Below are 24,856 nucleotides of genomic sequence, written 5' to 3' on the forward strand. Positions count from 1 at the left end.
GAAGAAAGAGGATGAGAGTGTTGTTTGAAGGGAAGGAAGGGGGAAGGACTTTTTTTCTCTTTTGGAGGAAGGAATCACTGAGAATGATCAATATAGACAATGTATGTCCCTTTTAGTGACCTCAGTGATATGGTGCAGAAACATCTCTCGTGTGAAGCCAGGTCTGTTCCTAATTGTAATTTTACAAGCTGCCAGTAAGCCTTGAGGGTCTAGAAGCTGAGCTGCCTTGGGCAGAATGAAAGCTAGCAGAAGTGGGCTTTTCCAGGTAAGAGAAAGATGATATCCCCCAGGCATCAGAGCAAAAGGGAGCTCATAACTCTTTGATTATGAAGCACATACATTAGGTCACTGGAAATGAGGGGGGGGTGTTGGTAAAGGTGTCAAAAAGGAGTCTCATGGCCGAGTGTGTTGGCTGGCCAGCGTTGAGCATTATCCCGGACTCACCTGAGACACAAATGGCCTATGGACTGCAAGTGAATTCTGTGGCCAGATTTCCTCCAAATAACATTTGATCTTCATTAGAGATGGCCACAATGTATTAACTTAATGGGAAGTTCAAGGGCTTGTTTTCCAAAGAACGCACCTCAGGGTGGGTATGGAGAAACATGAACACTGTAATGTATAGATAGCCAGTTCCAACACGTTTTGAGTTGCTGGCTGCCCAAAACATTCAGTCATATTAGTTCGTACACTTACACAGAGAATTAAGAGTGCTGTGTAGTTTTGGGCCATCCCAGGAGGCCAGGCTCAATGGCTTGTTTCAGCTACCAACCAGTGAGAAACTATGCCTGGCAGAATAAGTTCAGCCTATGAATTAGTCCCAGACTCTGACGGACAACAGTTGTCGCCACACAGCTAGAGGGAAGGGTACTATCTGATTAGCAGGACAGGCCGCTCTTAGACGCTAAGTAGGTCCCCTGTAGGTTCTGAACACAGACTTTGAAAGAAACGGAGTGTAAGCCATCATGTCACTTCTGCCAAGCACCACACTGGATTGCTTTTTTTTTTTTTTTTTAAGTCCCAACAACATTTTAAAACAGATGAGTATGAAAGATGGACACTGGGCAGGTGAATTGATTGACAGATGGGATGTGAAGGGTCTGACATCACAGAGGATGGGGCAGTGGTGGCCTTTTACTTCCTACCATGGCTGGGTCTGCACCTTTAGACTTATCTTTCAAATAAAATCCTCTTACCTGGCCCCAGCTGGAGAAAGCCCACTCCACGCAGAGCTGCTGGTTGCAGGCCTGGGTGTCTACTGGCCGTTTGGCAAGCTGTGTGCACAGATCATTGGACACAGGGGTGGAGATCCCAGAGGCTTTCAGCTTCTGGCAGGTCACCCGGCGGGTCTGGACACCTCCCCCACAACTCCGGGTACAGGCCGACCAGGAGGTCACCATCCACCTGGGCAGAGGAAGAGCAAAGGGTCAGGCTTGGGCAGAGGAATGATGCCATATCGTCTCTGAAATGGAGCCTGAACATCTCCTTATTCTCACCACATAGCTACTAATCTTGGGGCATGGCCCTTTTCATGGTATACATGGAGTGAAAGGCTGAAAATGGTCCCCCAAAAGATCTGATGTAGATATCAGATCCCCAGAAGCTGGGACTGATACCATATTCAGACAAACGGACTTTGCAGACTTAATTAAGGACTTTGAGATGCGATTATCCTACATTCTCTGCCTTCACAAATGTCCTTAGAAGAGGAAGAGAGATTAGAGGAGGAGACAGTGTGACTACAGAGGCAAAGGCTGGTGTGACATGGTCATAAGCCGAGGGATTCCTGGGGCCACTGGAAGTCAGCAAGGCTTGAGGAAGTACCAGGGGTTGCAGTCCAGCCGACGCCTTGATTTTGGACTTCCGGCCTTCCAAACTGTGAGCAATAAATGTCTGTTCTTTGTAGCCACCACATTTGTGGTAATTTGCAGCCACAGAAAACAAATACCCTTTGGAAACTGACTGCAAAGCTGCATCTTGAAAGAGTGGTCTGAACATCACTTGTCTCCCCGGCCCCAAATCCACAAGCCTGCAGAGGGAACGCTCTGGGAAGATAGTCCTGTAGCTTAGTTATGCTGCACTGTGGTTCTGGGACTTCCTGAAGCCAGCCAGGTGTGTGGAGGAAGGGGGACGCGCTCCTAGGGAAGTCAGATCCATACTGTGTCTCTGGCTCTACCCCTACTCACTCTCTTTTCTACCTTTCCTTAACCCACATCTCACTGGATTTTGTTGAATCCCTGGGAAACAGGCTAAGTTCCTTCTGGCTTTGTGCAACAGTTTCCCACCTCCACAAGTCATGGGGCATAGGCCCTACACTTGCTCGCGGGCTGCCTATGGGGAGACTGTCATTTCTCAGGATGTTAGGTTTCGGCTACAATCTGGGCCATCAGAAGTGAGATGGGCCAGGACTGCGGAAATAGCTTTTCTCACAAGGCCCAGCTAGAATTTGGGAAACACACTGAAATCCTCGGTCCAGATACAACCCTGTAGGGGGTCTCTGTGCATGTTTGCACCTAGGGCTAGTTTTCAAAAAGAAGGGGAAAAGGGGACAGTGTGGGGGAAACAGAAAAGAGCATTCTTGGGTTTTAATGCCCGAGACAGAGTTTATCTAAATGAAATGGTAAAACAGCCGCCAGGGTCCAAGCTGGACTTCCCTGCCCTATTCACAGACAACCAGGGCGACCCTTGTTTGTGTTCAGAGAAGGCTGCTGAGGTGCCTGAGAAGCGTGGCCGGGAAACCAGTCAAAGGTGGACCTGTGGCCACTTCCTGGTCCCATGGCACCACACGTGGCTCCCAGGAGAGGCAACTAGCAGAGACAGGGAGCCAATTCCTTTTGAATCTGGGGCTGTGACTTATGTAGTTTGGTGGAGCCTCCCTGCTCCATCGGCGCTGGAGAGAGAGGACTGTGTGCAGGTCTCCAGTGCGCAGGAGCAGAGCCACTTTGGAAGCCGGCACGAGGTGTTGCAAGGCTCCTGGGGGCACTGAAACCCAAGCTGACACAGCCATTGTTTCATTTGCAGGAGTAAACGAGGCTGATTGACTCTGACCATCACCACAGCAAATCAAAAGACCCTCGGCAGGTCCAAGACTTCGTCTTCATTTCAAATAGCTTGGCGAGGGCAGTCCTCCAGCCCCTCATATCCCCGGTGAATGTCAGGCCTGCATTTCAATCAACTTTTATTTCCAAATATACATTTCAGCAATTTTTCAGGAGTTGGGGTCGGGGGTGGGGAGGTTTGAGAAAGGAGAGGTATGGCTATGTTACAGTTCAGGAAGGGTATAAAAGGACATTAATCATTCCCATGGAAACCTTCCCGTCAGCAAGTCAAACTGCTGATATTAATGAGCGTGTTTCATATTTCATTGAGTCTCTCCTGGTTTCAGCTGCTCCTTATGACTCAGCTGGCAAAACACAAAGCGGGTGTCTGAGTCGTGTAAGAAAGTCCCCCAGACAGGTAGGAAGGGGGCATCGTGAGGCCCAGCCAAGTCCCCCCAGGCTCGGGATGCCACGCTGGTGCCAACTCTAAGCCCATTCAGTACCCCTTCAGCGACGGCCAGCAAACTGGGGGTAGGAGGCTCTGTGGGACTCACAGCTTCTCAGAGCTGGAAGAGGCAGAGACAGAGGTGGTTACTCTGGGACCAGAGGCCAGAAGCTCTATCCAACATGGAGGCAAATACAGAAAATGAAGATGTGTTTTGCCTTAATGCAGGATGCAACCCTTTGAAGAAGAGGGTAACATTTCCTCACCTAGAGTACTGAGTAGCACTGTTTCTGAAGTTCGAAGAAAGGGGAGAGTCTGGGATCAAGGCCAGTAACCCCTCTGCCCTCAGCACCTCAGCTGCAAACACAGTTGTCCTCTTATAGACTAGAGAGCAAATTTTCTTTTTCTTCTTCTCTCTTCTTTTCTCTTTCCTTCCTTCCTTCCCCTTCATTCTCCTTCCTTCCTTCCTCTCTCTCTCTTTCAGATTTATTTATTTGCCAGAGAAAGCACAAGCAGGGAGGGCAGCAGGCAGAGCGAAAAGCGGAGCCTGATGTAGGGTTTGATCCTGGGACCCCAGGATTACAACCTAAGCCGAAGGCAGAGGCCCAGTGACTGAGCGACGCAGATGCCCCCAGAGAGCAAATTTCTTATTGCAGGATGTGAGCGAGCTCTGGCTAGGGCCTGGGATGCTCCTGCTCCCTGAACAGACCCTCTCAGGCACTTGGGGTGCCCCGTGCGGTCCTTAGCCCACTGAGTGGTGAGAGAACCAACTGCCGAGGGAGGAGGCCCAACCTGAGGGATATTTTCCACAGGGTGGGGAGACCTGGCAAGTCGGGACCTGTAGAGAAGCACAGGGCCTTGGGGGGCAGCCATCCTTGCTGACATCCGTGTCTCTCCCTCCGCAGTGCCGGACACAGGCTAGCCGCCGACTTGGCTAACAGGGCCCAGCCTTGGGGTTGGGGAGGCCTGAGCTGGCATGCGGCACACTCACCGAGAAGGGCAGTCTCTCCGGTTGCAGGCGATGGGCTGCACAGCAGGGCGCACTTTCCCCGCACAGTGAGTGGGGCTGACCTCTGTGCTATTCAGGAGACACCTCAGGCGGGGCTGCTGAATGCCCCTGTTACCACAGGAGGCTGAGCAGGTTGCCAGTCTGTCCACAGACCACCAGTAATCTGTCACAGGAGGAGGATCACAGGTGAGAAGAGGACTGCACCTTGCCCATGCTCTGTGGGCGCCAGGAGCTCCCGTGAATGACCCTCTGCCCTTCAGTGGGCGCCCTTCCCCGCTTAGGTAGCCAAGTGGCCTGGTGTCCAGGAGCATCAGTGACTTATCCATGAAATGAGTCCCAAACCCCTACTTCGCGAAGTTACTGTGAGGACTGGATGTCATGAAAGCAAAGGGGCTGAGCCTGGTGCCTGGCACAGAGAGTACTTAACCAGTGGCTGGAGTCCTTAGTTTTAAGTAAGATTCCCAAGTACTTTTTCTTCCTAGTGGGTTGCCAGAAAGTGACTTTCTTTTTCAACCAAGAGTTGCAGAAATATCAGAGATACTTTGCAATCGTATTTGTATGTGCACCTTTGAGTTGAACTTGGGAAAAAAAACTTCACCAAAAAAACCCCACAAAAAACCCAGCCTACCCAGAGAGTACTCATTTCCACGAGACGATGACATCAGGAAGAAATTCAGTTTCTGTGGATTTTCTATTTGGGGATCTGGGACTCTCTGGTAGGAAAGCTGTTAAAAATAACTGGGGGCTGGTAAACTGTGAGTGCTTATTTGCAAGGTCGTATATTACAAATCTTGCAGATAGGCACTGGCTTCTGGTTTTCAGCTGAGAATGGCTGGTTGGCAAGAAAAGGGAACATTTACTTTCCTGTCCGGAAAGCCAAATGGCAGGGGAGAATGTTTAAGGGGAAAACCCATTTGCTCAGCAAAATCTCCCTCCTCCTGTGCTACACTGGCACAAAATTCTGTCCCCTGCAGAATCCCCCATTTTAGAATGCATGCAATAGAATTTTGCTTTCCCTCAAAATAGTCCCCAATGGGCCACAGGTAGAAATAGCCTCTGGAAAACCTGAAAGCCTCACTTGGTTTCCATAACCAGACCGAGTTTGGTTTTGTTTCCTACTCTTTCAGGCTCATTCAAACCTTTTCTTGGTGTAGCTAAAGCCAGGCCTCCCCCAAGGGCTTTCTGAACCGCCTGTGTTCCTGGAAGATTAATGCAGGAGCCACAGAAAAGTTACCTATAGAACACTTAGCACATGACTGCAGCGCAAGACCCATGAGCATGATAAGCGGGTCCTGGCACCAGCTTGACTCTCCAGGAGAGGAGGCAATAACCAAGTAGTTCAGATCCAGAGTTTTTTTTTTTTTTAACCACACTAATGGAGAAAACTTGCATTAGTTTAATAAGCTGCTTTGCACGCATGTGTGGGTGTGCTTGCATGCATATAAGTGTGTGTATGTGTGACTCTAACTAGTTAAACAAGCATAAATGAAACTTCCTGGCTTTGCTATAGCATGGTGCTTCAGTGTAGCATGTCCTCAGTGGCAGCAACAAGAAGCCGCAGAAACACCCATTTGCAAGAGCAGCACAGACTTTTCCAGATTCTGCTGGGACAGAGCCTGTGGCTCTTCTGAAGGACCTCAATGTACAGAGTCCTGGTTCGGCTTGATTTGCATGCTCTAGGAGCCACTGAGATCAGACATCACTTAGTTTTACTAGAGAATTCGATTCTCAGGTAGACTTTCTTCTTCAAGAACTAAGCCCCGCTCCAAAGCCCTCAGGGTTTCTTACCTTGGATCACTAAAGAGGCCTTCTGCATGAGCACTCCTGCCTCGTTCTGAGCAAGGCAGCTGAACTCCCCTTGAGACCCGCCACTAAGATTTGCCACCTGCAGAATCTGTCCAGCTGCCAAGATGTGATGTGTCAGTCCTGGGACAGTTGCGACTGGCTGACCACCATGGAACCACGTGATGTTGGGGGTAGGGTGACCTTTGATGGGACAGCCTAGAAGGAGAAGAGGAGGGAGAGAAGCCATTAATAAAGTGAAACACCTGATGTATAGATGCATATGTACTGTGGGGTCTCTTCACCAACGGCATTTTTCTTATGCTTGCTGTTTCCAACCTAATAGATGTTTCTACTCAGGAATTTCAGGAAGATGACTATTATTCATTCAATGAAGGAAAAATTCTTAGAGTACCTAACGTGCCTATTTCTTTGTCCTTGTACGAACTTTTAAAAAAAATGAAGCAATATCCACTCATTGAATATTTTTCAAGTTAATTAGTTTCTATACTGATTTTTGTACTAATGGAAATCACATCTTCAAATGCAGTGAGTTGGGAAAAAAATGCTACACAGTAATAGTGAAAAATCAAACTTTAATTGGTGAAAGTCTAATAGTTGCCACTATTTTACTGTGTGTATGATTTTCTAGTCAAAATTTTTAACAATCTAGGAAAACAAGTGTAAATGCTGACTTCATTTTTCAGCCAGTCAAGAAACTTGGCCTTCTAACTGCTTTTACCAAGCCTGCAGTAGACATGCACCTATCTATGTAGTCACTAAACACACTTTGATACACTAAAATCCTAAAATATTAAACTTAGATATTGTGTCTCCCCAAGCTTTTGTAGCATAGGATTATTAAAGTAAACTGACTGCAAAATTGTGAGAAAAAACTAATTTTCTCTAAACTCAGAGCACTTGCTGAATTTGCTGTTATATCTTCAACAATTTAGCTTCCACAGAAAATTTATTTGGAAGTTTGCTTTTTATTTTTTTTTTAATTTAAATTTTAGGTAGATAACATGCAGTGCAATATTGATTTCAGGAGCGGAATTCAGTCATTCATCACTTACATACAGTACTCGGTGTTCATGATAACCAGTTCCCTCCCTGACACGCACCACCCATCATCCATCTAGCCCATCCCCAACCCACCTCCCTTCATCAATCCTCAGCTTGTTCTCTATCATTAAGAGTGTCTTATGGCTTGTTTCCCTCTCTCATTTTTTTCTTTTTCCCCTTCTCCTATGTTTATCTCTTTTCTTTATGAAATTCCACATATGAGTGAGATCATACAGTATCTGTCTTTCTCTGACTTATTTCACTTAGCATAACACACACTAGAGCATTCATGTCATTGCAAATGGCAAGATTTCATTCTTTTTCATGGCTGAGTAATATTCCATTACTCTTCTTGACCCATTCACCATTAGATGGACATTTGGGCTCTCTCCATCATTTGGCTGTTGTTGATAATGCTGCTATAAACATTAGAATGCATGTATTCCTTTAAATCTGTATTTTTGTATACTTTGAGGAAATACCTAGTAAGTAGTGCACTTGCTGGATCATAGGGTAGTTCTATTTTTAATATTTTGAGGAGGCTCCATACTGTTATCTACAGTGGCTGCACCAGTTTGCATTTCCACCAAAAGCACAAGAGGGTTCCCCTTTCACTGCATCCTTGCCAACACCTGTTGTTTCTTGTGTTGTTAATTTTAACCATTCTGACAGGTGTAAGATTGTATCTCATAGTGGTTTTGATTTGGATTTCCTTGATGATGATGAGTGATGCTGTATCTGTCTTCTTCCCTTTTCTTAACTGGGTTATTCATTTTTTGGGTGCTGAGTTTGATAAGTTCTTTGTAGATTATGGATACTAAAGCTTTATCAGGTATGTTGTTTGCAAATACTTTCTCCCATTCTGTAGGCTGCCTTTTAGTTTTGTTGTTTTTCCTTTGCTGTACAAAGAATGGCTACCTGCATGGATGTGTGTGCCTATGGATCCAGAAGAGAAGGAATTTTTCAATGTTGGCTTGTTTTCTATTCTGGAGGAAACACTGTTAGAATTTCTATAGGATGCAGGGTTAACACAGGGAAGGTCCTTAGAGATTGTCTAGTCTAATGCCAGAGGAAGAAGCTGAGGCCCAGAAATGTTAAGACACTTCCCCAAGATCAAGTGACTGACCTGACTCCTTGCCTTGTGTTCTTTCCTCCATACCTGCTACTTGCTCAGCTGGGTACCAGAAATTTACCTAGGCACCTAGTTAGCTCTTTCTTTTTTCTGATCATTCCTTTTGTTTATCCCTTCCCCTCCAACCCCCCCCCCACACACACATTTTTTTTTTTTTTTAACATTTTCACAGTAGTAGTTTGGTTGAAGTGCTTGGAACAGACTATTTTGAAGAAGGGTCCTGGAAAAATAATGCTAAAATTGACTGTAAGAAGTTCAGTATGGGATATCATTGTTAAAGATCCTGTTTTCATTCCTCCCTGCACTTACTCCCTTTGCCATGTAACTTTGCAGTAGCCTTTAATGAGGGGAGGGCTGTAATTTCCTACCTCCTGATTTTGGGTTTGATCATGTAATACTTTGGCCAATATAATGAGTCAGACCATATACTAATAATCTGAAAGAGAAATTAAGAAAATAATTCCATTTATAATAATATCAAAAAGAATAAAATACTTAAGAATAAATTTAACCAAGGAGATAAAAAACATGTATACTGGAAACTACAAAATGTTGCTAAAAAAATTAAAACATAAATGGGAAGTTGTGTCATGTTCATGGATTAGAAAACTTAATAGTGTGATGTCAATATTGATAGGGAACTATAAATTCAGTACAATCCCTATTAAAATCTCAATAACTTTTTCTTCTTTTATTTCTTGCGGAGATAGTAGACTCCATCCTGAAGTTTATATGGAATCTCAAGGGATACTGAGTAGTCAAAACAATCTTGAAAAAGAACGAACTCAGGGGTTTCACATGTCCTGTTTTCAAAACTTAGTGCAAATTCTGTAGTAATTGAAACATTATAGCACTGGTATAAAGACAGACATATAGACCAATGAAATGAAATAGAGAGCCCCCAAATAAACTCTGGCTTATATGGTCAAATGATTTCCAACATGGAAGCCAGGACCATTTAAGGGTGCTGGGGAACCAAGATAGCTACGTGTAAGAAAATGAAGTTATAGCCTCACCTTACACCCTATACAAAAATCAACTCAAAGGGATCAAAAACTTAAACTTTAGAGTTAAATGTATAGAACTCTTGAAAGGAACCATAAGCAGAAACTTCATAATACTAGATTTGGCAATGATTTTTTGGATATGATCCTAAAAGCACAGGGCAACAAAAAATAAACTAGACATAATCTAAATTGAGAGCTTTTGTGCATCAAAGGACACTATCACCAGAGTGAAAAGGCAACACACAGAATGGGAAAAAATATTTGCAATTCACAGATTTGAATAATGGATTCAATTCCATTATTATGGATTAATGTCCATAATACATAAAGAATTCACACAACTGAACAACAAATATAAACAGCCAAACTAAAAAATGGGTGAAAGACTTGAATAGACATCTCTCTAAAGATATAAAAATGGACAAGAAGCACATGAACAGATGTTCAACATCACTAACTGTTACAGAAATGAAATCAAAACTACAATGAGATACATATCAGATCAAGTAGGATGGTTATTTAAAAAACAAACAAGATAACCCATGTTGATGAAGATGTGAGAAAACTAGAATCCTTGTGCTTTCCTGGTGGGAATTTAAAATGGTGCAGCCACTGTGGGAAACAGTATGGAGGTTCCTCAAAAAATTAAATGTAGCATTACCATCATGATCCACTAATCCCACTTTGGTGTATATACCCGAAGGAATCGAAAGCGGGGATTTGAATAGCTATTTGTGCACTGATGTTCATAGTAGCAGTATTCACAGTAGCCAAAAGGTGAAAACAACCTGAATGCCCATCAGTAGATGGGTAGATGAACAAATATATTATTTATATATAATATATATAAATAATACATTATAAAATATAATATATATTATATATAGAATAATATTCCATCATATATATGATGGAATATTATTCAGCCTCAAAAAGGAATGAAATTCTGTTATGTGTGACAAGCTGGATGAACCCTGAACACATTTAGTGAAAGAAGCCAGAGGCAAAAGCACAAATCTTACAGGAGGCACCTGGTCTGGTCAAGTTCATAGAAACAGAAATCAGAATATGGATTATCAGGGGCTGGAGGAAGAAGAAAGGGGGAGTATGGGAAATTACTATTTTTTAAATGGGTACAGAGTTTCCTTTGAGATAATAAGTTCTGGAGATGGAAAGTATGAGTGCTGCACAACGATGTGAAGGCAATTAATGCCACTGAACACTTACAAATGTTTAAAATAGCACATTTTATGTTATGAGTTTTTTACCACCATAAAAGAAATGAGACAGATGTGCCGGGATACCAGTTCCATACCTAAATCTCAAGAGACTCTGTTTTCACTTGTGCTCATGTGCCTTTGCCAGCACCAGAAGGACACACTTGGACTGGCCTAATGGTCCCAAATGTGGGTGAAAGAACGGTGGAGAACAGCCAAGTTCACCCCAGCCAAACTCAGTTTAGATCAGCTGACCTTAAGATCAGCAAGAATAAATAATTGCTATTTTAAGCCACTGAATCTTACTATTATTTTATGTAATGTGGTGATAGCTAACTGATACACTTAGGGAGAAGGGATTTCCACAATTCCCCTAGGCCTATGGATTCAAGGCTTGGGGTAGGGCAGAGTTTCCACCTGTGTGCTGATTGCCCACATCTTCTTACTCAGGTACATTGAAGGAGCAGTTTCCCTGCCTGCTCCTGGTAGCATCTGGGCCTCTGTATGTTATGCGGTCCATCGTGATATCATTATACTCTTGTTCTGAAACGGGGGTAAGAATGGCCTTAGGGAGAAGTGTGCAGAAATCAGTGAGCTGAGGATCTCCTGGGAGCAGCCGTATCTAACCCCCTCCAGGACCAAAGGTAGTCTGGAGTCAGATGCTGATTTCATTTTCTAAGAAGAGACAGGAAAACTGTACATTTATTTAGGCAAATAGCATGATTTAAAAAAAAAAAAATGTGGCTTGTAACCAGTATAGCTTTTCAGACTTCCTTAAACAAGCCAATATATGTCTCAATCATATCTGCTTTAAAAAAAAAAAAGAAAAGAAAAAGGTGTCATAGATTGTTAAGATGCTGGTTCCAGGAATTTTTCTGTTTGGTCAGTGGGGACACAGACTTGGTGAGGCTGACTATATTCTAAATTGATAAATAAGAATCTTGCTATTCCCAAGGAAACATGAGATATTTGGCAAGGAAGTCTCTTATATTTAGCCCTAATCTTCAATTTTCCAACTCCATTAGGACTGATTTTCTGAGAGAGTTTTTAAGCAGAAAAAGGAGTAGTAACAGCCTTAGGCTGTTTTCTATGGCTGATGAAGTTACTTATCTGGGAGCCAGGAATCCTAGTCAGCTAAATAAGAGGTTCATTTGCATAGCAATTTACATTTATAATCCTCCCTTCTTGGAATTAGAGGCCACAGTGAACAGCCAAGACATCTTTTTGGCCCGACTGGTCTTGGACGTGTTCCAATGGCCTTCGAGCCTGGTGCTCCCAGTGTGAATGAGATGGGGCAGAGTTCCTTCCAAGGGCAGGCATGAGGACTGACATGACATGAAGTTCTGAAAACTCAACTTGAGAAAGACTCATAAGGAGGAACAACCAAGATGTATGTCTGAGTAGCGACCTTCCTAGCAATCATGCCTCTATTCTGAAACCTATCAGGGTCAAAATCAGTTTTGCAGAAAGTTTTAGAAAGAAAAGCAATTGGGTTACTTTCAAATGTACTGACACAGATTCATGACTCCCCAAGAGAACTCTAGAATTTGACAGGGTTCCCTGGTTTCAGTTTTCTAATCTGTGAGGGTATTGACTTGTTTGTTATTGGGTATTGTTTGTTTTTTTTTTTTTTTTAAGATTTATTTATTTGACAGAGAGACAGCAAGAGAGGGAACACAAACAAGAGGAGTGTGAGAAAGAGAAGCAGGCTTCCCACTGAGCAGGGAGACTGATACCCAGCTTGATCCCAGGACGGGACCTGAGCAGAAGGCAGACACTTAACCGACTGACTCACCCAGGCACCCCTAGTCAATGGTTTTGTAGTTGATATTTCCCTTAGGGTCCCCAGAGGTACCTGAGAAGGAGACTCAGAGGAAATATGCATAAGGTGGGGGCTTTGGTGCCTCTATTACCATTTCAACCACAAAAGAATATACTGGGCTTCTGCATGAGGGGATTCCACTATTGATAACCATTGAGTTAGATGATCTTTAACGTGCATTTAAGATTCCTGGACTTCTCTAAATAATCTCAAACTCATCATCCTTATCCCTCTTCTTCCTGTCTGAGGTAGCCAAGTGCCAAGGGTAAAACAGACCTATTCAATCTATATTGCTTAGATCAGTGTGCAGTGAAACAATTATGCCAGTGAAAAGCTCATGGAAGAGATGTTATATATAAAGGTTATTTGGGATTAAGATAAACTGGGACCAGGGATAGAGAGTAGGAAGGGGAGGGCAGCCTAGAAGAAGCAGCGTGAGCAAAGGTACAAAGATGAGAAAACTTGTGATGTGGTTAGAAGAAAAGACTAGTTGACTAGGCTAGAACATAGAAAACATAAATGAGGGTGGCATGGTGTGTGAGAGTTGAAATGGGGAGGATCCTGACAGCCAGGATCTAGTCTCTTGTAGGTTTCTGAAGAGAGGGAGTGATCTGATCTAGGTTGGCTTTAGAAAGATCTGAGGGTTTGGAAGGGGCGGGGGGGGGGTGGGAGGTTGGGGTACCAGGTGCTGGGTATTATAGAGGTCACGGATTGCATGGAACACTGGGTGTGGCGCAAAAATAATGAATACTGTTATGCTGAAAATAAATTAAAAATAAATAAAAAAAAGAAAGATTATTAAGGTAGTTCTTTGCAAGATGCACTTCCTTGAGAGAAAGAATCTATGGTATCAGTTCAGATGGGGTAAAAAATGAAATATATTTGCAAAGGTAGCTCTGATAGGATGTGAGGAGGAGAGGAATGGAGGCAATGAGGAAAAGCAAATAAGACTGGAACACTAGTGAGACTATTATCAGAAATAGGCAAGTCAGGAAGAGAAGCTATTGCTCATCTGCACTCCTGGAGATAGATGAGTTTAGTTTTAAGCATATTGACTTTCAAGGTTGTGATGGAACCACAGTATAGAAAATCCTTCAAGATGGCAGAGATAAAAATGGAAGTTAAGGCAGAGATATTTACTAGAGACAAATTTTGGGAACCAATTATATACATTTGTAAGGATGAAGTCTTCAGTGAAAAGAAATCAAGTCTCAGGACAAAACAGTGGGAGAACTCTAGCATTTAGTGATTGAAGGAGGAAGAAGAAGTATTAAGGAAGTCTGCAAAGAAATGGTCTGAGAGATCAGAGGAAAACTGAGATTACTTAATATCATGGAAATCCAGAAAGGGGAGAGATTAAAGAAACTGGCTGTTAGGAAACAAGTGACTGGTAAGAATTTGTGTAGTGAATGAATAGCATCATTTGTTTATGAAAATAACTGAATAAATAAACATTTCCCCCATAGTCTTCCTACTCCCTTCTCAGGCAATAGGTAAACTCATTCTAATTCTGGTTAGTAGAATTAGAAATATAGGTATCTATATGATCAATACATCCCACTCAATGCTATGCACACCCATTTATTGAATTTAAGAGAAAATTTACCTCTGGGTGTTGAATCTTTCGAATTGGACCAACATCCACAACCCAATAACCATGGGTGATTAAGAAGATAAAAAAATTAAAGAGGATGCTTAGGAATGCTTCAAATGTTGCAAAACAGGAATGGAGGAGCTCTTGATCAGAAAACTCTTTAAACAACCTGACTGGGGATTCTAACTTCCAGTAATGATGAATAACTTGGTTGGAATGACCTTCCTGCAAATAACAGTCATAAAATCTAAAGAACAACAACAACCCCCATTAAACAACTTTTTGAAAGCCCTGAAGAGTGACCAAAAGCAGTGACAGAAACAGGAGGGCAGTGTATGCTTGAAACTTGGCAACTTCAAGAAGTGTGATTTGCCAGCTTGTAGCTTTCTACCTCAAAGCCCATGTGGGTCAGGGAGGTGGCCTGAGATGTCAGAGGACAGAGTCTGGGAGCTGTTTTAACAGCTGAAAAGTTAAGGGAGAAAAGCCTGGAAGAGCCATGGGAGGATAAACCTCAAAATCTACATAAATCCTGGCCAAATTGTTTGACAAAACCTACAGGACCCAGCAAAAGAACAGCAGGTAGAAGCTGAAAGAACAGACTAGAAAATTCATTTAGTTTTCATTGCAGGGAAGACAGAGGTTGGGCTTTGAGTCCAGCTAAGTTAACTGTCCAAGAGAACAAGAATAAAACACTCTTTTAGGGAACATAACAGAATTCAGAGTCTCTACAATATCTTACAATCTTGAGATCATGACTTGAGCCAAAATCAAAAGGCAGACGCTTAACGGACTGAGCCACCCAAGTGTCCCTCTATGCTTTTTCTACGAGGGTTTAAGAAATTTAAAAAAATTTGCTGTTCCAGCCTGTTACTGTCAGATATTTCCTCAAATGCCTATATTCTGCCCAACTTTACAAGTTCCTACTGGAAGGTTCACCTTCATTCATTTAGCCCTGTTGAAGTCAGATCCTTTTCATTTGTATTTCTGTCCCCCTCGATTCCATCGACTTTAGTTCAGTTGCTCCGTACGGCAGAAACTGCTAGTGATCCTATCATAATGGTCCTCTCCTCCTTGGAGTGAAAGAACTACTGAATTTTAGTAGGGTATCTAGCTGCCTGGTATGGAGTCGTCTCCCATACCCCCCCTGCAATAAGACATAGGACATACGATTGTATTCAGTGAAACGAGAGGGAAAGTGATGTGTATACTGCCTGGCATATGCTTTTAAAGGAAAGAACTCGCTCTTTTCCCCTTTCCTCCATCCTGTTATTGAGAACTTGTATGTAGAAAAAACCATCTTGGCCTAGGTGGATAAGGATGTCAGAGTGACAGGAGTTTCAAAATATTTTTGCCTGGGTCCCTGCATGACATGGTAGGTTATCAGGCCATGCTTCAAATGCCTTCCTCTGGACTGCTCAGTGAGACAGAAATACAATCTTATCCTGTTGACTGCCATTTTGGGTCTTCGTTTTTGGTTGTTGAATGTCTATCCTAACTATGACAGTCCTAAATATTCTTTCCTTACTGAGACAGTGTCCTGCTATACAGTTTATTGACTTTTCCTTCCCATCTGTCTAGGGACCAGAGAAGATGTACTTCTAGGAAGTGTAACTGATCATCTTGAATATGCCATTAGGAAAGTCTGCTTTCAATAGTAAAAGGAAAGACCGAAATAAACTAATTATAACTAGAGCAAATGAACAAACTTACTGGCCATCTGCCTTTTCCATCACTAAACCATTTTTCAATGCTTTGAACTGAATACATATCTCATTCTCTTTAAGCACTTACTTTGTATCCTGAAGTGGTATCCACCTCTGCACACAGGCACTGCAGCCCTCCGTGCTTTTATGTACATATTTATGTGCATGTCTCTATGTGTACACAGTGGTCTCTGAGGTTTGCCCACCGCAATAGTCAAAATAAGAAATCTAACATGAATTCCCACAGTGTATGTTCCCAGTGAATAATTATCCATGTTTCACCGCTAATGAGAAAACCTGGCTTGTAACCAGTGTTCCTTTCTGTCACGGACATTTCCCATTTGTTAAAGTAAAAGAAGTATCAATCATTTTTTTTTGAAGGTGAGCGATTTCTCTATGTGCCATTTACAAGGACACCAAAACCATGGGCTAACGTGTTCCACACCTCCAGAGAGACCAAATGATGAACCGCTCCCCTGCCCCCTCTGCTTTAGGGAGGATGGTAACCACATCTCACGCAGGGGCTAGCATCTCTTTTTCTGTTTCCCTCCCAGCTATGTGAATGTTGGCCATCTCCATCCTCCCAACTTCAATGCCTACCCCAGGAAGCAGTCACTCAGCAGAGAATGACAGTGCTCTTTCCTCAGACCTCAGTTATGACAGATCTTGGGTTGGCTAGGTGTCCGAGGAGGAAGCATGCTTGGGAAGGCTGCCTAGCTAATGAGAGTTCTGGCAGCAGAAAGCCTCTCTGTATCAATCCTTTGTAACCAGTAAAAGAAATTATTGCCTGTAGGCTTCCATTCCTAGGTCTACTGTGGCTCCAGACTGAGCCAAAGCCAGGTGTGATTCATACATGTGTGAGGGTTTTTTTCCTATTTTTTTTTTAACACATTAACTGTAGAATAATAAAAGTTTAGAATGAGGGAGATGTGCAAAAATAAGAAAGTCAAATTAAATATGAAATTGCACCCATTGGGGGTTGTTTTGGCCATAACCTGCCACCAGTTGACATCCCTGATTAAACCAAACTGACCTTACTGACATTCTTCATCTCTGTGTGTTTCACATTGGTTTCTGTAATGAAAAGAGCTTCACTCAAGAAAACACACTGAATCAACAGATCGGGGAAATGTGGTGGGGAGAAAACTGGGAGGGCTGGTGGTCCTGGCTTCTAATTCCTTGCACCCTTTGGAAGATGCTGGTCTACCTTAAAGATGGTGAGATAGGGCTGCCTTTGGGACACCTGTCTAAAAAGAAGCTCTGAACTCATGATGGTCATTCTTTAGTGGGTCTTTTTGTTGAACTGAGGGGCTAAAAATCAGCAGGATCTCTGGTCTGCTGAGAAAGAGGCAAGCGGCTTGATTTATGGGCTTCTTTGTAGGTTAGATCAAGCCAACACAGGCATTCCTTAGCGGCTCATTGCCTGAGGGAACCACACATCCAGAGTGGAATTCCATGAGCTTGTAGCTTTCATGAGAAGAAGACAAGAGTTCAGGGTGCATCTTCTCCCTTCTCTCCTCCCTTTCCAGCCAAATAACTCAGGAAAAGGCATCTGAGCTTGAGAAACCAATTGTAAAGAGTAAAAAATGGAAATAGACTGAAAGAGCCCAGAAGGAAGAATGGTTTGAAAATGGGGATCCACGATCCGAAAGAGGAGGAGAAAAAAGTAGTGCTCTGGAGGGTTTCACTTATTGAACTTCTATCTCAAGGAAAGGAAAGCCGTGGCAGATTAGGACGTGCTGTGTAAAAATATTAAAGACGTGGCATTCTTACTTCATGAGCTGGCTCCAGGCCTGTCAGCATTTCCATTATAATCCTGTATTTTTCACGGAGTTAAAACTTACTATAAAAATGATGTGTGCTGGGATGAAACTTGGCACTTGGTGTAGTCAGTCTGGGAGTCCTTTCCTTAATTTAATTCTACAAAACTGGAAAACACTCAGCCATTTACATTTATGGAGGGATCTGCATGCTGCACGTGGTGTATACAGTGTGTATTGGCCTCACTCTCTGGCCATGGGGTGATGGATGGGAGCGGGGAGTCTATCCCATTGCCTTTTCTGGCTGGTCCCCCTTTCAGGTTTGCTGTCCCCTTGACTTTGAGGAATGGTCTCTAAGGCAGCATGTAATGGGTGGGAACTGGCACTAGGCAGCAGGCTGAGAGACATGATTAATTCATATCGGAAAAAACTCTGTTCCTACTCCCATTTGTCAGCTGGACCCCAGAAGGCTGTGGGAGAAGACACACAACTTTAATTTTCACTCCCGATTTTTGGGACCTCCCAATAAGCTGGTCAAATAACCAGGCCAAGACTATTCCCATGTACATTTGCCCAAAGAAAACTAACTTTAAAACATTCCTGGAAAGAAGGAACTATACAAGCCCATTTTCCATTCCCCAAATGTCTCTTTACCCCTAGGGCAAGCTTTGGGTTTCCACTGGCAGGGGGTATGCTAATGTCTCCATGCTCCTGGGCATCTGGTAGAAGAACTTGATATATTTCTCAGCATGAAAAGTAGCTCCATCCAGATTTATGACTTGATTAAAGCCTTGCCTTCTCCAAAGTGGTTTGGTTATTGCTTGGCTACTGCCCTCATCCATAACCTTAGAATCTGATTATTCTCTTACAGGTAAGGAAGGTGAATGGTACTTAGGATGTCCATACATATGGCGTCTCGGCTGTGAACACAGAATTGCACTGTCTGATTTAGAGCTTGGCAGTGCTGAACAACACGCTTATCTGGGGCTGACTGGACTACCTGGGGCCATGGGGTTGGGAGGGAGGCAGGGGCTCTCAGAAACTGGTCCAATTTCTTTAAACTCACGGTAGTGTTGACGGGGATTGAAACTATCTCAAGTGGATAATACACAGAGTTCCCACGTGTCTCTCTCTGCCAGCAGGCTCTTGGCATAAAACGCACCTTTAAAAACACATCAGCATTTTTTCAAAGTTTCAAATTTCTGGGTTTATAAGTCCCCGGTTGACTCTACCCTCAGGCTGCTGGCAGGTGCTACCCAGCCCGCAGGAGGAGAGACTGGGGTGACCCCAGAGGAGGCCTGGCTGGAGGCTGTCTGGAGCAGAGGAAGGGAGTTTCAGCCCACTGATGAGATGGCCTCTTAATGAACCCCAGAATGTGGCTCCTGCTTGGGCCATACCATACTTCTGAGCAGGATCCCAAGTCAGAGCTCCCCTCTCTGTGTAGGTTTCAAGGTTACACCCACCAAGTCCAGATTCTGGGAGGAATGGGGCTGATGTTGCATGTTTGGTCCAAAAGGGGACAGTATTTCAGGGCTTTCAAGAAGTGCTCTGTAAGAATCAAGGCGCTACCTGCTGTGAGAAAGAAAAGGCAGTTCCAGCCTCTCTAAATATTCTTGTCCCTTGAGGAATACAGCTGTCCTCACGCCCTCGCTCAGGCCAATGGACAGGCCAGCTAGAAAACATCCAGATTAGGGGAACCCCCCCCAAAAAAAAACAAAAGCCAGCAGCAGCTCAGCGCCAACATGCCTTCATGAACTCAGCGTAGGTTTGGCTCGTGTAAGGGCCAGAGCATTTGCAAAATAAATAAAAACCCACACAGGCCAAAAAAAAAAAAAAAAAAGAAAAAGAAAAAGAAAAAGAAAAAGAAAAAGAAAAAGGAGCCTCCACTCAGCCCGGTACACACCCCATTTCAGCTCTCCTCTGCTGAACCACAGCCACGGGACGGCCGTGGATGTGAAGAATGGCTGATATTCATAGCAGGTATCCTCCGAGGCCTGACTGGGGCAGGCCACAGGGTTCAGCGGCAAGTCACAGGAAGGAGCAACTGCCGATGAGGCATTCCAGAGCGGGCGCTGGGGGTGGAGCTGCTAGGGGAGTGCGAGCACCTTGTCTGAATTTATTATTCCCATAGAAGCCTCCTGGGTCTTGAGGCTCCAGAAACTCCTCAACATAGTAAAGAAAATAATAAACAACCTGGGTAAGGTGAATGGGGTGGAGGGAGTTTAGCAGGGGAGCTGAATCGGGGCCAGGAGCCACAGGGAGGGGAGGGGTTGGTGCTAAGTGTTTGCACGGACACCACTGGCTCACTCTGCTCGTGTCGTGACATGTTCTGGCAGGTGAGGTCTGGCCTTTGGCAGCTAGGACGGAAGAATGTGTCGTTTGTGAAGGGCCCATAAGTAGAGATGTCCTAGGCGGAGGAGGTTGGACACCTACAACCCAGGCTGGAAAGGCCATCACGGCAATGGGACATGGATCTGAAGAGCAGAGAAGGCTATCCGAATAGCCCCTCTTTGTCTTGCAACATGCATTTCTGGTACTAACTTGTTTTGGATTCTAATACTTACTGTATTTGATTCTCATATCTGGCTACAGAGTCCAGAGGCTCCCTTGGAACACTCAGTGTGCTCCCTGATGGCTTACGGGAGAGGTGGTAGGTTCAGATCCTTGGGGCCAATTCTGACCTTGGAAAGAATCACCTGGACTTAAGAGTCCCTAAAGCCAATGCACTCCTCTTAGGAAACTGGGGATTCCAGACAAGCTAGCCCTGGGTGAGGCAGAGTACATGCTGCTTTTCCAGGAACAGATAACTTCTTGATTGAATTTGTTCTTTATGGGCTTTCCCATTCTCCAAGCACTCATATCAGGGGAAAGTAGAGGGTCTAGAATGAGAGATGCTTTTGAGACAGGGCTGTTTACCTAATGTCTGTACAACAGATGGATGTGAGACCTAATATTACTACTGTGCTTCTGAAAGCCATTTCAAGGACAGCAGAGAGAGGAAAGGCTAAAGGTCTGGGCTTGGGCAGAGCAAAAACACGCAGTGTGGGGACAAATTATGCCTATTATTCAATAACCTCACAGGGCACCTACACTCCACATTAAAATGTACAATTAACATTCTGCTAGAGTTTTGTTCCTAGATCTTTCTAAAAGACTAAGGCTGGGAAGTACCAGGAAATAAGGAAGGAATTAACTTTTCCTATAGTAATGAGACTTTTTTTCTCCTAAAATGCATTTTTGGATTACAATTTTGCAGGGATGAGATGAAAGAAAAGTGTTTCCAGTAAGGTGCTCATATATTGCTATCTCTTTGTCAAAATAATTTCTTAAAAACTAAGCAGTAGAAAGCTTTGTCATTTTTTTAAAAATTTTTTATAAACATATGTTTTTATCCCCAGGGGTACAGGTCTGTGAATCACCAGGTTTACACACTTCACAGCACTCACCAAAGCACATACCCTCCCCAATGTCCATAATCCCACCCCCTTCTCCCAAACCCCCTCCCCCCAGCAACCCTCAGTTTGTTTTGTGAGATTAAGAGTCACTTATGGTTTGTCTCCCTCCCAATCCCATCTTGCTTCATTTATTCTTCTCCTACCCACTTAAGCCCCCATGATGCAACATGGGAGCTTTGTCATTTTTGATAAGAAAGTCCAGAGCAAGAGTTGGCAATTTTTTTTTTTTTTTTTGTAAAAGGCCACACAGTAAATATTTTGGACTTTGTCATATGGTCTCTGTCACAACTGCTCAAGTCTGCTATTATAACTTGAAAGCAGCTACAGACAATATATCAATGAAAAGGGAATGAAATGAGTGTGGCTATGCCCAGCTAAAACCTTATTTACAAATAGGTGGTAGTCTAGTCTTCGTCTAAGGGCCAGCCCCGGTCTAGGGTATGAGATAATTAGTTTCTGAACACTAAGAACATACAGTGTAGTAAAACCACGAAACAAATGCCCATGCAAGATGTATTTTTACCTCCAAAGGCAATAGCCATTTTCAGAAGAGAAGAAAGATGAATTCAATACCTTCTTTGCTAGGTAATAGGCTCAATTTGTTGTTTTAAAAACATCTAGTGATAATTCGTGATAAATTAGAAATCCAGAAAACTATTAAGAATAAAACAATCCTAATCACTATGAACATTGTTCCTTCTAATCGTACATGTGCACATATATTTCTGGATAAGTTGATAAATCTTAGTCTCACCAATGAATATATAGGTCTACATCATTCTTTTAAATTGCTGCTTAAGATTCTGTATGTGAATGCATCAGAACTTTTATTTAATCAAATCTCTATTTATAGATAATTATGTTATCTTTAATTTTTCACTAATATAAGCTACACTGTAACTTTCCTAGTATATATAATCTTTGTATCCAGACATCTTCTTAGGTTACATTACTGAGGTGGCATTGCTGGATCAATAAGCATCATTTAAAAATATTGGTATGCATTGCCAAATTGTCCCCCCACAATGGTAGACTAATTTATGTTTTGGGCAACAATGCATGACAGTACATGTCAACTCATTCTTGCACATTGTGGTTGGTAGGCAGAATAGTGGTCTCCCCAAAGATAACCACATACTAATCCCTGAAGCCCATGAAAATGTTACTTGGCATGGCAAATAGACTTTTATAGATAAGAAAGGATCTTGAGATGGAAGATTATCCTAGATTATCCAGGTGGGCACAATGTAATCATAAGAGTCCTTACAATGGGAAAGGCAGAGGGTCAAAGTCAGAGATTGAAGAAGTGGCTAGATGTTGGTCATGCAGAAGGAAGAAAGGCTAAAAGATGTAGGCAGCTTCTAGGTGCTGGAATGGGCAAGGAAGTGGATTTCCCCCCAGAGACTCCAGAAGGACCATAGTTTGGATGACCTTGACTTTAGCTCCAAAAAGACCCATTTCAGACTTCTGACTTCTACAACCGTAAGAGAATAAATTTGTGCTGTTTCAAGTCCCTAAATTTGTGGAAATCTGTTACAGCAAATACAGATATTTATGAATGTCTTTCATCTTTATCAGTCTCATCCAATAAATATTATCTGATTCTTATTTGCATTCCTTTATTGGTAGGATTGAATCTGTTTTTGAGTTTTTAATGTATAGCAAGTTGTTAATGTTGCTGGCTCATGGATCTCTTTGGGAATCTGAAGAAAGTTGTGGGTTCTTGCACCCGAGAAAAGTACATTTACTCATATGCTAGGGAGCTTACAGCCTCAAAGTGCAAGGGCCCCAAGTTAAGAGCTCCTAAAAAGGGAAGGAAAGTAAAGGAAAAAGGAAGAAAGGAAGAAAGAAAAGAGCTCCTGTGTTAGACAGCAGGGCTGGAAAGGGTACCAGTGACAGATAGCACCGTATTATTCAAAGTCAGAAACATAAAACATGCCAGCACTCCCTGACTACATAAAACTTGATGTTGTAAAAAGTACCTGGCTTAGAGGGGAATAATCAGTGATCTGGCCAAGCAGATCCTTCCTGCAACACAGAACACAAAGACCGGATACTGTCCAGCGCCCACTTTTGTTCTCTACCTGTTTCACCCTCTAGCTTCTAAACCTGGAAGCAATTTGGTTTCTGTTCAGAAATTCTCACACCAGCTATTTCTTTCCCATTTCCCTTCTTTTCATAAACAATTCAGTCTAAAACCCAACAGGTGAAGCCAAAGGCAGCGGGGTTCATACGTGGTGGCGGGGGGGAGGGTGGAGTAGAAGAAGGGGTTTGGGGAGGGTAGTCATGGTAGACCAGAGTGGGGTGCTGGGTCTGAGCAGGGTGAAGAGGGTGGTGATGGCTTGGTGAGAGGAATCAGAACCTGAGGGGGGCAGGTAGAGACAACAGTGATAGGAGCTTAGTTATACCGAAAGGGTTTGATTAAATAAATAAATGTATTAAGGATAGTGGGAGCCAGGTTTGCAATAATTATAAATACTGAAAAGGTGAAAAAGAGAATAAATCCTGTGGTGTTGGATAATGATTGGAGATGCGAGGGAGGACTCATAGATCCCAGTGTATAGACACAGAAATACATCAAGTGTGTTTGGCCATGTGTGTATGTATATACGTATAGATAGAGAAATAGAGTCTTTATTTCTCTGCACTGAGAGGGACTGAGAGCAGTGACACTCCAATAGCAACAAACAGACCCGGTACAGAGATCATGGTTTCTCAATACTATTCTCCAAGACAAAGTTGAAGGTGAGCCAGAGAGTAAAGAAGTTATCAAAGATTTATATGGACATCAAACGGTACAGGAGCTACCTTAAAAGAGCTCTAGTGGATGACTTTGGGAAATTTCTTACATCAAAATAAAAGAGGAAAGCAATAGCCCATTCAACAAGGTAGGAATCTCTGAGTCCACACAGATATAAGTAAGTCAATGAATAAATCGAAAGCTAAATGAGGAGTGGGATATTTATAGTATCTCAAAGCATCTCTTCTCAAAATACATACTATAAGGGGAAAAAAGAAAGAGTTTAGAATGAAAAAGCCTGGCAGATACAATCTTCATCAAGTTATTGGAATTAACATCAACTGCAGTGGTCCAATGGCAATCACAATCACGTGACTGGGTGTGAGGAGAAGAGTCCAGCATTATTTCTGTGATGTTTCAGCCTGTGATGCCTAAGTTGAATCTAATCTTGAGGAAACCTGAGACAAATCTGAATTGAGGAACGTATTTTAAAATAACAGGCCCATAATCTTCAAAACGGTTAAGGTCATAAAAGTCAAGGAAGCCAGAGGAGTGGTTCCAGATTGAAGAAGAGTGAACAGACATGAAAGCTAAGGGCAGGGTGCGATTCTGGGATGGATTCTTTTGCTATTCAGGACATTCTCAGGGCAACTGGCACAACTTGAAGGAAATGCACACTGGGTGATGGGCTTTTGTGTTGTCAGCTCATTTGGATCAGGGAGAAAAAGATCTTTGTATTATACTTCCAATGTTTTTTTGTAAAATTGAGATTATGTCAAAATAACAGTATGGTAATGATAAAAGCAAGTCTTATACCAAATCAAGAAATAAAACATGTGTGAGAGAAAGCCCTTCTCCATCTGCCAAGACCTCAGGATTTGGAAGATTGTGGGATTGATAAACATGAGCACCCAAAGCAGAAAAATTGCTGATAGCTCAGAACATGAGGTCTCTGGGGCTTCATTTCATGTATGTTTAATCAGATTTTAAGTATTTTTAAAGATATGAGAAAAAAAAATCATCAGCAGGATTTGAGTAAAGCACAGTTATTATGTTCTAGGCTTTGATTTGTCTGTAGTGTTTAATG

The 24,856-nt window shown here is 43.0% G+C and overlaps 1 protein-coding gene across 3 annotated transcripts in view; it reads right to left on the bottom strand.

The window, feature by feature from the left end:
- The window catches only part of ADAMTSL1 (ADAMTS like 1), a 920,800-nt gene that overhangs the window by 27,789 nt on the left and 868,155 nt on the right, over positions 1-24,856 (bottom strand). For all 3 annotated transcript variants that reach the window (XM_032306889.1, XM_032306886.1, XM_032306887.1), the window contains 3 exons: positions 6,281-6,493; positions 4,475-4,655; positions 1,197-1,404 (listed from right to left, as the gene is read on the bottom strand). In XM_032306889.1, coding sequence (XP_032162780.1) covers positions 1,197-1,404; positions 4,475-4,655; positions 6,281-6,493 — 602 coding nt within the window. The remainder of the gene's footprint in view (positions 1-1,196; positions 1,405-4,474; positions 4,656-6,280; positions 6,494-24,856) is intronic.

The sequence above is a fragment of the Mustela erminea genome, chromosome 12, assembly GCF_009829155.1.
Source record: "Mustela erminea isolate mMusErm1 chromosome 12, mMusErm1.Pri, whole genome shotgun sequence".
NCBI classification, from domain to species: domain Eukaryota; kingdom Metazoa; phylum Chordata; class Mammalia; order Carnivora; family Mustelidae; genus Mustela; species Mustela erminea.